The sequence below is a fragment of the Juglans microcarpa x Juglans regia genome, chromosome 3D (assembly GCF_004785595.1).
Source record: "Juglans microcarpa x Juglans regia isolate MS1-56 chromosome 3D, Jm3101_v1.0, whole genome shotgun sequence".
In the NCBI taxonomy this organism is placed as follows: domain Eukaryota; kingdom Viridiplantae; phylum Streptophyta; class Magnoliopsida; order Fagales; family Juglandaceae; genus Juglans; species Juglans microcarpa x Juglans regia.
The window spans coordinates 1,357,772-1,371,264 of record NC_054598.1 but is presented as its reverse complement, the minus strand read 5'-3'; the positions used below and the strand labels follow the sequence as shown (position 1 = coordinate 1,371,264).

The window sequence follows — 13,493 nt, the reverse complement described above, 5'->3', positions numbered from 1 at the left end:
AATATGGAACATGAGCCAGTGCCACGGCATGCTTCAACTAATCTAAAACTTGCTTTCTCCCCTTGTCAAAGCCGTTACTACATGCACAGGAGAGCAGCTTGAGCGATATATTGGGAAAAACAAGAAAAACTATCCTTATTTGACAAAATAAATTCTCTTTAGTAAAAATTATATCTACAAATTTTGTAGCCAACTAAATGATCATGTTTGAAAAAATGGAAAAAAACAAAAAAACAAAACATGAATTAATGTTTTTGAAATTTCATGTTTCCGGTAGATTATAGATTAGTAAATACTCTCTCTCTCTCTCTCTCACACACACACACCTGCAATCCTACATGACCTCTACATTACTCAACTACCAATTAGAGCAATAATATTTCCATGTTTGGTGATCAGTGCAGAAACTCCATAAAATGAACATTTGCAGGGTCAAGTTAATCACACACGTCTTCCATCCTTGCATTTCAACACTTCATCGTTCTTCTTGTTAATTTTTCTTTGGTGGGGAAGTTATATTGGGCATGCAGATGGCCCAGGGAAGAGGTAGTGCAATTGTTGCCACAGCTGTGCTATTAGGTATGCTCCTAATTCACTGTGAGAACGTTTGGGCAGCTACCTTTACTGTTGGAGATGCAGGCGGTTGGACCTTCGGTGTTGATAATTGGCCTAATGCAAAGACCTTCGTGGCTGGTGATGTTCTGGGTACGTACATATGAACCACCAACCACCATTACTGATCGATACCGTACACTTGCAACTTGTCATGAAATCCCAATTCAAAAATAACTCTGATTAAGTTGATATATATGAGGTTAGAACATTAAGCGATTCTCCGATAAATTAAGACTGAAATACTGTTTTCCATGTTTCTATATTACAGTGTTCAACTACAGCTCGGCAGACCACAATGTGGTGGTTGTAGACAAACAAGGTTATGAAACATGCAAGGCAGCTGAAGGTTCTCAACAATTTCAGAGTGGAAGCGATCAGATCACGCTGGTGAAGGGACAAAACTACTTCATCTGCACTTTTCCTGGGCATTGTGAATCCAAAATGAAAATAACTGTCAACGCATCGTAACTGGACCGAAAAATACGTCCAATTCTGTTTGCTTGGCTTTGTTACCAATAATACACGGTGGAATCAAACTCATTTGTACTATGTTTGAATTTTAGATTGCTTTCATTCGGAGTTATTTTTGGAAAGTCATGCTGTGTTTTTATTCGATATATTTTTGCCTTGGCAAAGAAATTACTGCGATATTTACTATGTCAAGCCATTAATTCTTTCCGACGAATGAAGAAAGTCTCGTAAATTAAAACGAAAAATGATTCAGGGCCTTAAGTTGAAAATTAATTAGACTCTACTTCTCTATCATTTTGAGGCATCCGAGCTTGAAGTATCTTAATCCCTCCTAAAGAGAAAACAGTGCAAAACAGTTGATTCAAGCCTTACTAGTAACAAAACTGCTTCTGTGGCAATTCTGGTCTGGAGTTCCTCTCAACGAAACTGTTTCTTTCTGTTTTTCCAAAGGGAGAGAGCCATAAGAGTAATTGATGACAATTCACCGATTTTCTCTCTGTTCAGGGCCCATATATATTGGCCCATATATATTGGTCACGTTTCGTTTTCGAACTCCAGAAGTAGGAAAATAATATACTATTTTATTCTACGTGTGGGCATATTTAGATCGTCCGGGACGGATTCTCATACAATAAATCCAAGATTAAATTGAGCAGAACAAGAAGATTTATGTAGGCATGGGGAACATAGCATGGGAACATTTGACAAAACACGATTAATTGATACGCCGTTCCACCAAAATCTAAGATGTGGAACAAAACAAAAACTAGCCGCCATAGCCGATATGGCAGTAGAAGCCTACATTTCTAAGAACCTGGAATTTAAGGCTGCGGAATACTCCTAAGACTAAGATAACACTACTGAGTTGCAAAAAGTAGCTGTCTTTAATTATCATTAACCAAATCACAGGCGTCAAGCACAAACGATTAGCTTCATAACACTTCCACCAAGTTCATCTTGGTTCTCTTGCATCCTTGGTTCACTTAAGAAAGTGAGGACTAATCAACCCTGCAATCTCGAGAAACCCAATCTGATCTCTCCCTCCAAATATCTTCTTCAGCTTCTCATCGCAAATTATGATCTTCTTGTTCTCCGGGTCCTAGAATAATGAAAACAAAGAAACCAAATCAGGAAACCAAATTAGGGGTACTTAACACAGACATAGCACAGTTGACATGACATGTTATAAATCCACATTGATGCAAGAAGACTCAAGTAACAGACAACCCAAGAAAACTAAAGTGCGTGATAGAACAAAAAACAAGGGGGAAAAACAAATTTTAAGCATAGAAATAGTAAATCTATCACCAAAGTGGAACCAACAATATCTTGGTCTGAAGTATTTCTTAATTGAAGTTGTCTACAGTGACAAAGTGCGACGGTTATAAAATCTATTGACAGAAGGAATGAAACAAGACACATCTGACCTTTCGATTGTTAAATGCATGTGATTTGAGAGCTACTTCAAGACTAACTTATTGGCCTGGGAGGATGAGGATTTAGATCTTTGCCACACAACTCAAAAAGCACTCACAGAAAGTGAGATACTTGCAAAATGCACATTTCATCAACAAGAACACAAGTTATCCACACATGGAAGCACAGAAAATTGATATAAAAATGTTGCATCTTTCTTTCCACTACAATTGACACACTTCCCCTGAAAACTAATAGAGTAAAACCTATATTGTCCACCGCCATAGTCTATGCAGATTACAGCAAAAACAAAACGCACACATGAAAACCCAAGAGGTAAACTTTAGCAAAAGACACTGCATTTGTCCAACTTACAAAACCCCATAACCAAACCAAACCCGCCAAATGGTTTCAACACACAAAGTGTTACTTACTCTATTAAGTTAGAAAAATAACACCATGTTATTAGCTGTTAAGAATATAATACAAATAATAAAATCTACATTTTCCCATCAGCACAATAAAATCTACCTCTTTCCATCAACTTAACTTTTGAGACAAGTGATTTTACAGTGACATACCCCAACTTTCATATCCAACGCAGCCTTATCTAGATATAAATACCCACCTAAACCCCAACAAACAGAAACCAGCGTCAACCACACTAAAGAGTTGCAAAAATCAACAAGCACTTGAAGATATTAAGAAGAAAAATAAGAGTAGCACCAAAGCCTAGATTTCATTTACACACAGCAGTTATTCAACAATGGAGACTCGTGTAAAACCCAAAAAAAAAAAAAAAAAAATTTAACAAAAAACCAAAGCCCACATCAAACACACACTACGGTTTAACAAACAGCATACTAAGTACTAGACAATTTGAGGCACAACCACTGTTGCCTAGCCTTCTTTCATTTGCCTAAACAGAGCCTTATCCAGACACATAAACCCATCTAAAACCCCAAAATACAAAATCCATAAATAAATCGCATTTATTAGCATCACCACAACCAACAACAAATCCAATGTTCAACTCACAGCAGAACCGTAGAACCCCATGAAAAACTTCATAAACGCAGACCATTTCAAATCCCAGAAGTGTTTTCCAAAACATAGCAACCAATACGAGGCACGCTGTTAGAACAACATAACCCACATTCCATTCGCACCAACAAAGCCGTATCCAAACATAAACCCTATCTAAAAACCCCAATAAGTAAAATCCACCTCAAACACACAAGGGGTTAAAAAAAGTATTACTTTCGAAAAAATAGAGGAATAAAAAGGAAAAACTAAAATTTACGATTCAGACCTGAAGATTGTGCTCCTTAATGTGGGCCCAAATCTGCTTGAGAGCTTGGGTGCGAGAAATCTCGGGGACTCCAACGAGGGCTTGCATCTCCAGAGAGATACGCCGCGGCTTCATAATGCCTCGGGGGGCGCGCTTTTCTGGGGCTTCGTTTGAAACGGTGGCGGAGGTCACCATGCGCACCATGCGCGGGTGAGCTGAAACCTTGTGAGGATGGGCGAGGATGACGCAGTAGGCGGATGAGTGTTTGGCCGTCAGCGATGCAGTTTTGCCGGAGATAAAGGTCGAGAAGAGCCCAAGAGAGGTCGCCATGTTGTTTGCTCAGTAACGGGATAGAGCGTGACTCAGACAGAGAGAGAGAGAGGGAAAGGATACTCGACAAGTCTGCAAACCCCCCTAAATTCTCTGGTGTACAAATTCTTAGCTTTTCCAGATCAACATAATTACGGAAATATCCTGTCGTTTTGGCTCATATATTTTCGGTTTGCTTGTTTTTCTGCGACGAACAATCTAATATTGTAATTAAACTAAAACGTATTATAAAAGTTGACTTTGTTGCGTAGGTTGGTGAGGTATAGTAGACGTGATTTTACCGAAATAATTGGCGTGGAGGGATAAACAGATGAATAAAGGAGGGGAGTGGAGGCCAGGGAAGTAGCAGCTAGGTCATGGATGAAGTTTCTCGTGTTTGGGCCGATATATGTTTATCTGTACTGGTGGGTAAGGATTGGTTGTGAATTTTGATGACCATCCAACAACCATTTCGAAGATCCAATGTGTGGTCCGGCTCGGCTCACTTTAGATAGCCCATAGCTCTACCTCTTATCCGGGCCTGCTTTTCACTCCGTAAACAGATTCAGTTTCACTTTTACCAAAACTTCAAATAAAAACCAAAGGAATTTTTTGGTTCGGCAATTGAAGTGTAGTCTTTGGTTGCAGAGAGTGGACTGGCTTCTAGAGCTTCCAACGCTATAGCCTAAAGTAACAAAAATTTGGTGGGCCACATTAGTGATTTTAACCCAATCTTGAAGGAAAAGTGAAAGAAAGGACCCCACACCACATTCCCTCTTCCTTGCTCTAGCAGATACGTATCAGTCAGGCTCCTTATTTAAGTTATACGTTATTATGAACTAAAATTCAAAAAGTCGATGTTTTGAAATCTACAACACCATGAAAATATGTATTAACTCCATACCATAAGCTCAGTTTGGTGCACAACAACCAATCACAAAATAACACATGATGCATGCCGCTAGCTGATAACAATGATCATTCGGCATTTCGATTACGATGTCCGCTACGTACGTTATTGTCATAAAAAAATAAAAAAAAAATTGTTGCCTTGTAATTGACTTTGTGTTTCAGATCTGCTTTTAAACACATCTAGCTGTTTCTGTTTGGTAATTCTTTCACAAGCTTTTTGTTTTTTGCGTGACGTGAGTTGAAAAGAAATCTGATGATAATAAATTCAACTCAATCAGCGGCGGATGGTGGCGGTGGCGGTGGCGGTGGAGGTCATTGTGAGCTTTTGAAAGAAATGGGCCAACAGGAGGAGGCTAGCCAGTAACCATCATTCATGTTATCGATATGACCGTTAAACCAACATGGCCCATCCGTAGCTTTAGCTTTCCCTTTACGCTGGTTTGGGCTCTGGGCCCACCTAAAATTGTAGCTGTCCTCCATTACCACGATGATTGTTCCAGGAACTTTGTTCATTTCCTCCTGTCATGATGGTCGAGCTTTATGATTTTTTCTCGAGCTGCAACAACTGCTGATAATTTAGCCCAATTTGGACGTAGCAGTTAGTTTATCTCTATCATTTTATCATTATAATTTTTTTAAAATTTTATATAAAATATAATAAATAATTTAACTTTTATAAATTTTAAAATAATAATAATATTAAAAAATAATATTATAATAATATTTATTTAACTCATCTAAAATTATCTTATTTTATATAAAATGTGAAGTTAAAATTATTATTATTATGTATTAATATTTAAACTTCAAGAATAAAATATCACAGGCCGGATATGGCCCTCCAGGCTTCCAAGCTCAATCTAAGGAGTCAAGGACGGTGTTCTCATCACGAGGGAACTGAGAGATGAGTAAATGAGAAAAAAAGACTGAAAAAATAAAAGGGCGTCCAAAAGAAAATAGGATATGTGACATAAATGATGGAAACATATGATGTAAAGAAGGAAATGGGTAGAAGAAAAAGAGGGATTTCTTTCAAATTCAGGTCAAACTGCTATTTCGGCTTCTTCAACATTGCGATAAAAGCTCTAGAGAAAAGATTGTTTTTAGGAAATAAAACTCAGATGTCAATTGTATAGTAAAAATGAGATACTATAAGAAATTGTAAAACAATTATATTATAGTGAATTTATTTCCTAAACGATCTGTAGACCTAAATAAACTATATAAATTTGTGTATCTAAATCTCTATTCTTTTCATTATCTCATGTTTATTGTTATAGATATATGTATAGATGCTATATAGCCATATCAGACGATCATTGAGAGTTTTAAACCATACTGATTGAGGCTCGAATCGTAACAGCTGATTATGAATGACTCTTCGTCTCATTTTGGCATGTTGTACGATTTTTAACATTAACAGTAATTAAGCATTAACAGGGGTAAAGCCGTTATGAGGTCTTGATTGGGTTGTAAGCAAACTAGCAACCCTTTCCTTTTTTCCATCAGTTTTTTTTTTTTTCGTGTGTCCTAAATAAATCTAGAGAAGACACGTAGATCCCGACAATGATGTTCACTCATTGCGAAAGTTTAGCTGTAATTATTATCTCTTTCAAACATATATAAAAAAAAAAATTAGCAATATTTCCCATTCAAGGCACTTTATCACGGCGTGACAGACAGCTCACAAAGCCCACCTACTGAGTTTTTATTTAATTTTGTATTTTCATATTTATATTTTGCATTTTTATTGGCGATGCTACATCATTGCTCATACCGGCTCAGTTCGTTTGATTTTTTTTGCCAAAGCTTGGCGTACAGATCACATTTGCAATAAAACGGTCGATAGCACGAAGTGGCAGGCCACCCCTAATCATAATCTTGCCCCATCTTCCAACGAACGAAACTCCTGCTAACTGTGCATCAAATAATATTACAAAATATATATATATATATTTTCCTATATATATTCCAAGATAGTCCAATTTATTTATAATATTATAATTAATTGCTTAGATCAAAATTAGATTCGCGGTATATTAATTTTACCCGTCTTGAAAGCTCATGATTATGATCCCCATTCACATTATAGAATCATTGAACAAAGACCAACCACGTAACAGTCACACCAACCAAATTGGACCTGCTTCCTTGTTAATTTGTTAACGACCACAGTCCATAATGTTTCTAACTTGTTACTACTCCACAACTCGTGCTTCATGCCAATTAAGGTCGCCAACACCATTAGGAGACATTTAGTATAGATCAGCTACAAATTGTAACTATATTTATTTACATTAAAAACCAAAGTGCCACGTTCCAATACATTAAGGACACACGAAATAAGATTAAAAAAAAATAACCGATATTAAATAAGATTTAGGTCCCGTTAGTTGTTGGACTGTACTGAGATCAATTCAATTCAGTTTAATTTTAAACTGCGTTTAATATCAAAACATCTAATTCTCAAATCATTAAACTTGTCTAAACTAAAAACCTTTATTACATATAAGACTCACAATATTTTTTAATTCAATATTTCTTTTCACGTAAGACCCATAATATTTTTTAAATTTTTATACATATATTTAAATTCATTTTAAATGAATCTCATAAAATTTATTTTATTATCTCAACATTCAATCCCGCGAATCTTAAATATATATGTCTTAATCTGGTACGATATCAACCGTCCAACCACGAGAGGGTCCCGGAGTATCACCGGTCACCGTTTTTAACCAGTACCTGACTGGTTAAAACTTAAAAGTCAAAGTGAAAATCACTACCGTAAATAAAGGTGCAACGTGGCGCCTAGATGCATAGTGGGACCCTGTACTGAGGCCTAGGATTGGACATCGCGGATCCGTGTGGTAGCGACGAATAGTTAGGCCATGTGGACGGACAAACCCGAACCTTCCCCTCACGTTTACGGATCCGAAACTGAAAGGCCCTTCTTTACCCTCGCCGTCACATAACGCCTATTTAATCCGTCCCACTTTCCCACTCAAAACACACGCATCAACCCAAACACTCTGCATTCGCTCTTGCTCTTTAGCCTGTGCTAGACTACTGCGCAGGTTAAGCAGGGAGGGGTGCGCACGATAAGAGAAATGATGAATCGGAAGGCTGTTCTCTTCGTTGGTTTTGTCTGCATTGTGATAGCCGGTGTTGGTGGCCAGGCTCCGGCTACTTCTCCTAGCACGACGCCGGCTCCGCCGACGCAGACTAGTCCTCCCACCTCTACTCCACCGCCCACCACGACCCCACCTCCAGCCGTTACATCTCCTCCCACGGCAACTCCTCCTCCCGTCAGTTCTCCGCCTCCGTCTTTACCTCCTCCAGCGACACCTCCACCGGTAAGCTCTCCCCCTCCTGCATCGCCTCCTCCGGCGACTCCACCACCAGCAACTCCACCCCCCGCAACTCCTCCCCCAGCTAGTCCTCCCCCGGCCACTCCACCTCCAGCAACTCCTCCTCCCGCCAGTCCGCCTCCGGCAAGTCCTCCACCGTTTGTGCCCCCTCCATCTCCATTTGCATCTCCACCTGCGATGGTTCCAACTACGGCTCCTGCTCCCTCGCCAAGCAAGAAGGTGAAAGCTCCTGCTCCGTCACCCTTGGGACCGAGTCCACCTGCTCCTCCGACGGGAGCTCCGGGGCCGAGCCAGTCAGCTATCTCTCCCGCACCAACTCAGAACGACAACGTACGTTTCCGTTTCTTTATCCGTACTTTTTTGCTCCCTGCTAAAATGCTTGATAGTATACTGTCAACAATTAGATCTGAGTGTTCTAGATACGACATTGGTAAGTTCCTTTTATGTTCTTCTATCTAGTTCGGGTAGCGGTATGGGTTATAGAATAGTTACAACAAAAACGAAAAATATAAACTTGTTTTTGGTACCGATCTCGGTTATAGTAAAGTGATATAGACTGTCAGTGTCGGAATACTTGAGCGTGATGCAGCTAGCACAGGAAAAAGATTTTTCTGGCCTAAGTTACTGGGGCCTGTTCGTTTTCCGTTCTAGTGTCTCGCGCTCACGTGAGCTTGGGGAGCGGTTTAGGTCTGATTGGTTCGAAGCGCATATAGAAAAGCCAATCAAACAAAGCCACGTGTTTAAGACCTCACGATCTTGCTTTTACTGTTGGATCAAGTAACAATGACATCTCAGGTGCTCAGATATATGTTCGACAGTTCATGGAAGAAGCATGAAAAGTATTGATTGCACTATCAACAAAATCGTATTCTTGTATGACATAAGCCAGAGATCAAGGTAAACGTTGAGGAAGAAGGGTGACCATGTTGACTAGCTTGTTGGTACCAGGTAGCATTTCTGAAGAAGGTACAAAATCTAGTGGTAGGGAGAACACGAGGTTACAGAACCCTAAGGATGTGTGGTGAAGTCCAAGGTGACGACCAGTAGCTCGATGCCTATACTAGCCTTCAGCTCTTGTTGCTATGGATACTTTAAATTTGGTTGATTGAGATTTTGGTCGGCATTTATTGCAACTTAAAACTTTTTTTTTTACAAGTATTTATTGCAAATTAAAACTAGACCTATCACTCTGATTACAGTAGCAACTAATTAAGAGCTTCACGCAACTCTTGTTGGCGTCTGATGCGGTTCTTGTCCTTATACAACGTCAGGCCTGAAATGGGTAAAAAGGGGAAAGGTTAATCGAATATGCAACAGCTGATGAAATGGTCATTGATAATGTCGGATTATTGTGTTTGCGATGTTATTATATATGTATGTATATATAGTCTTCTATAAATATGCGATCCTATCGTTCAACAGGCTCTGATACAGCCTTGTAATATTGCAGAGTGGTGTTGAGAAGATCTTGTCCATTCAGAAGATGGTTGGGAGCTCGGTCTTTGGTTTGGCTCTCCTCTGGTTGATGCTTTAGAGCTACATCTCAGAGTTCTCTCCTTTTTCTTTTTTCTTTTTTAAATTTCTGTTTTATCTCTTTTGCATCTATATATTTACTGGCCATCATGGTAGCGCTACCACCTGATGATGGAACTTGCTACTTGTATTTGGGATATTATACATTCGGTTGAATTCTTTTGGGAGATTTTTGAGGGAGTTTTTATGTACTTGAGACTATTGAGGGAGTTGTTTTTGTATTGGATTGGTGGCTGGCGACCTCTTTCTCTCATTATCTCTTTATTTGTTGCTACCTCACTTTTAGTTGATTAGTATTTTTTCTTTATCAAGCTTTTTGAGCACTCTCTTTTATAGTTCATACCTACTCAACTTGGAACATCAATTATATAAGCACCCTTTGATTTCATTCGTCTAAGAAAACGACGACGAAAACAACAAAGTAACATGGTGACCCATTTCATCGCAAAAGACCTGCTAATGATTGCAATGGCAGTGCCATGGGCTAACAAGACTGAAAGCATCACATGCATATGCATGGCCCATCTGCTTTACAATTCACTTTCCAAATCTGAATTGGTGTTGCTACCCTACATGTAAAATTTGTTGAAACCCAAAATTTATGACTAGAAATATCAAAATGTAGAATAATTATAGGTATAAATCACGAAAGGGTCACGTATGGAAGCCAACTAGCTCAAAAAAAAAAAAAAAAAAAAAAAAGAAAGGGTCACGTACGTGTTGGAGGAGAAAAAACTGATATTCTATTCTAGAGGGAGAGAGGAGAGACTATTTCTGAAATTTTTCTAAGTGAATTACTTCTCAAGTGGCTTGCTTTGTGCCAATGCATACATGGGTATTTATAGGCTTGTAGATTCACCTAGCATTTACTCTAATACATGAACTTCCCTAGTACACAAATATCCAAGTACATGAATATCTCAAATACATGAATCTCTAAATACATGAATCTCCAAATACATGAATTACTTCTTTCAAGATGAACCTAGACTTTATTTCATGAATATACTAAAAATAATTTTATTTAAGTTTATTATTCAACACCCGCCTTTAAACTTAATTCTTGGTAACTCCGAGTAGCATCCGCAACTTGTTGAAAGTATCATACTTGAGAGGCTTCGTAAAAATATTCGCAACTTGATCATGAGTCTTCACAAATTTGACTTGTACTTCATTCTTGACAATGCATTCTCGAAGAAAATGAAATCTTGTATCAATATGCTTGCTTCTATCATGAAAGACCGGATTTTTCGCCAATGCAAGTGCCGACTTGTTATCAACATAAATCTCTGTGGCTTCCTCTTGTGGCATGAGTAGTTCCTTCAATAACCTTCTCAGCCAAATTGCATGACAAACACAAGATGTTGCAGCAACATATTCAGCTTCACATGTGGAGAGCGTTACAATTGGTTGTTTCTTAGAACTCCAAGTAAATGCTGCATTTCCCAAATAAAACATAAAACCAGTAGTACTCTTCCGATCATCCAAATCTCCGGCCCGATCACTATCACTATACCCCACAAGCTTAAATTCATTAGAAAATAAATAAAGAAGTCCATAGTCAATAGTACCTTTTAGATAACATAGAATCCTTTTAGCCGCTTTGAAATGCATTGTGCTTGGTGACTCCATATATCGGCTAACAAGTCCAACTCCATAAAGTATATCGGGTCTTGTGCAAGTCAAGTATCTCAAACTTCCAACAAGACTCTTGAATATTGTGGGGTCTACCTTCTCTCCTTTTTCATGCTTGGACAATTTCGCTCCACATTCAACTGGGGTGTTCACGGATTGACTATCTTCCATCTTGAATCTTTTGAGAATTTCCTTTGCAAAACCTTCTTGAGAGATAAAAATTCCATCCTCCATTTGTTTGATCTCAATGCCAAGATAATAAGACATAAGACCAATATCGGTCATTTCAAATTCTCTCGTCATAACTTTCTTAAATTCTCCAAACATGCTTGAATTGCTTCCAGTAAAAATTAAATCATCAACATATATGCAAACAAGCAAAATGTCTCCATTTTCATGCACCCTAGCATAGAGTGCATATTCATGCGGGCACTTGGCGAATCCATTCTCCTGAAAATATTTGTCAATTCGACTATTCCATGCCCTTGGCGCTTGTTTTAAGCCATACAAGGCTTTCTTTAACTTTAGCACTTTATCTTCTTGCCCTTTGACCACATAACCCATAGGTTGCTCTACATAAACTTCTTCCTCAAGGATTCCATTCAGGAAAGCCGATTTGACATCCATTTGATAAATCCTCCACTTCTTTTGAGCTGCAAGAGAAATAATCATTCGAATCGTCTCTAATCGTGCAACAGGGGCAAAGACTTCTCCATAATCAATACCGGGACGTTGGCTATATCCCTTGGCCACCAATCTCGCCTTGAATCTTTCTACTTCTCCCTTTGCATTCTTCTTTACTTTGAAAACCCACTTCACACCAATGGGCTTTTGTCCCTCTGGTAAAATCACCAATTCCCAAGTATCATTCTTCTTGATTGATTTGATCTCCTCATCCATGGCAATTCTCCACATTTTCTCTTGTACCGCTTCTTCAAAACCTATTGGTTCACAATCGGCAAAGTGACAAAAAAGAGTTAGATCATCACTTAAATTCTCCGTTACCTCATAAAGATCTTGAAGACTTCTCATTCGGGATTGCCTTTCACTAGAACTTCCTTCATAAGAAGATGATGAAAGAGTACTAGGAATTGTTGGTGATTGAGGAGGTGTCGTGAGTTCTTGTACATCATTTCCTTGATCTTCATCTTCAGGGAAGGGAAAGAAATTATATCTTTCATTTTCTTGATCACTCCAATCCCACAAACCTTCTTCGTCAAATTTCACATCTCTACTAATGACCATCTTCTTAGTGCTTGGATTATAAAGGTTGTAGCCTTTGGATCTTTGATCATAACCGATGAAGATGTGCTTCTTGCTTTTATCATCAAGCTTGGATCTTTCTTGATCGGGCACATGCACATAGCCAATACTTCCGAAAACTTTCAAATGGGAAACACTTGGCTTTCTTCCACTCCATGCTTCTTGGGGAGTTGAGTTCTCTACACTTCTTGTAGGACAACGGTTTGATAAGTAAACAGCACAATCAACCGCTTCCGCCCAAAACTCTTTAGGCATCATCTTCGTCTTCAACATGCTTCGAGCCATATTGAGAATTGTTCTGTTCTTTCTTTCAACCACCCCATTTTGTTGAGGTGATCTCGGAACTGTCAAAGCCCGACGAATCCCATGTGCTTCACAAAACTCATTAAATTCATTAGATGTAAACTCACCCCTCTATCTGATCTCAAAGCCTTAATCTCATAACCACTTTGTTTTTCAACAAGTGCTTTGAATTTTTTGAAAACACCAAACACTTCAGATTTTTCTTTCAAAAAATATACCCATGTTTTTCTACTGAAGTCATCAATAAAGAGGAGGAAGTATCGATTTTTACCAAATGAAGAAGGCTTGATCGGTCCACAAACATCCGTATGAACAAGTTGGAGCGGCTCACTTGCTCTTGTAAATGATTCTTTTGGAAAGCTCTTTCGGAATTG

The 13,493-nt window shown here is 38.6% G+C and overlaps 3 protein-coding genes across 3 annotated transcripts; 2 read left to right on the top strand and 1 right to left on the bottom strand.

Moving 5' to 3' along the window:
• Positions 1-530: 530 nt before the first annotated feature.
• Positions 531-1,083, top strand: LOC121254547 (basic blue protein-like). The gene is made up of 2 exons (XM_041154633.1): positions 531-705; positions 884-1,083. Exons 1-2 carry the CDS (start codon positions 531-533, stop codon positions 1,081-1,083), a joined length of 375 nt encoding a protein of 124 aa, XP_041010567.1.
• A 651-nt stretch (positions 1,084-1,734) lies between these two features.
• Positions 1,735-4,259, bottom strand: LOC121254546. Its single transcript, XM_041154632.1, has 2 exons — positions 3,815-4,259; positions 1,735-2,185 (listed from the first exon to the last, which is right to left on the bottom strand). Exons 1-2 carry the CDS (start codon positions 4,121-4,123, stop codon positions 2,066-2,068), a joined length of 429 nt encoding a protein of 142 aa, XP_041010566.1. The 5' UTR covers positions 4,124-4,259; the 3' UTR covers positions 1,735-2,065.
• Positions 4,260-8,013: 3,754 nt separating this feature from the next.
• LOC121255813 (classical arabinogalactan protein 9-like) lies at positions 8,014-10,156 on the top strand. Its single transcript, XM_041156342.1, has 2 exons — positions 8,014-8,715; positions 9,836-10,156. Exons 1-2 carry the CDS (start codon positions 8,125-8,127, stop codon positions 9,917-9,919), a joined length of 675 nt encoding a protein of 224 aa, XP_041012276.1. The 5' UTR covers positions 8,014-8,124; the 3' UTR covers positions 9,920-10,156.
• Positions 10,157-13,493: the final 3,337 nt, after the last annotated feature.

Excerpts from the sequence above, each read along its gene's own strand:
- LOC121254547 (XM_041154633.1), top strand. The coding sequence starts at position 531 with ATGGCCCAGGGAAGAGGTAGTGCAATTGTTGCCACAGCTGTGCTATTA. Across the intron at positions 706-883 it reads CGTGGCTGGTGATGTTCTGG|TGTTCAACTACAGCTCGGCA; the intron begins GTACGTACATAT and ends TCTATATTACAG.
- LOC121254546 (XM_041154632.1), bottom strand. The coding sequence starts at position 4,123 with ATGGCGACCTCTCTTGGGCTCTTCTCGACCTTTATCTCCGGCAAAACT. Across the intron at positions 2,186-3,814 it reads TTAAGGAGCACAATCTTCAG|GACCCGGAGAACAAGAAGAT; the intron begins GTCTGAATCGTA and ends TCATTATTCTAG.
- LOC121255813 (XM_041156342.1), top strand. The coding sequence starts at position 8,125 with ATGATGAATCGGAAGGCTGTTCTCTTCGTTGGTTTTGTCTGCATTGTG. Across the intron at positions 8,716-9,835 it reads CACCAACTCAGAACGACAAC|AGTGGTGTTGAGAAGATCTT; the intron begins GTACGTTTCCGT and ends GTAATATTGCAG.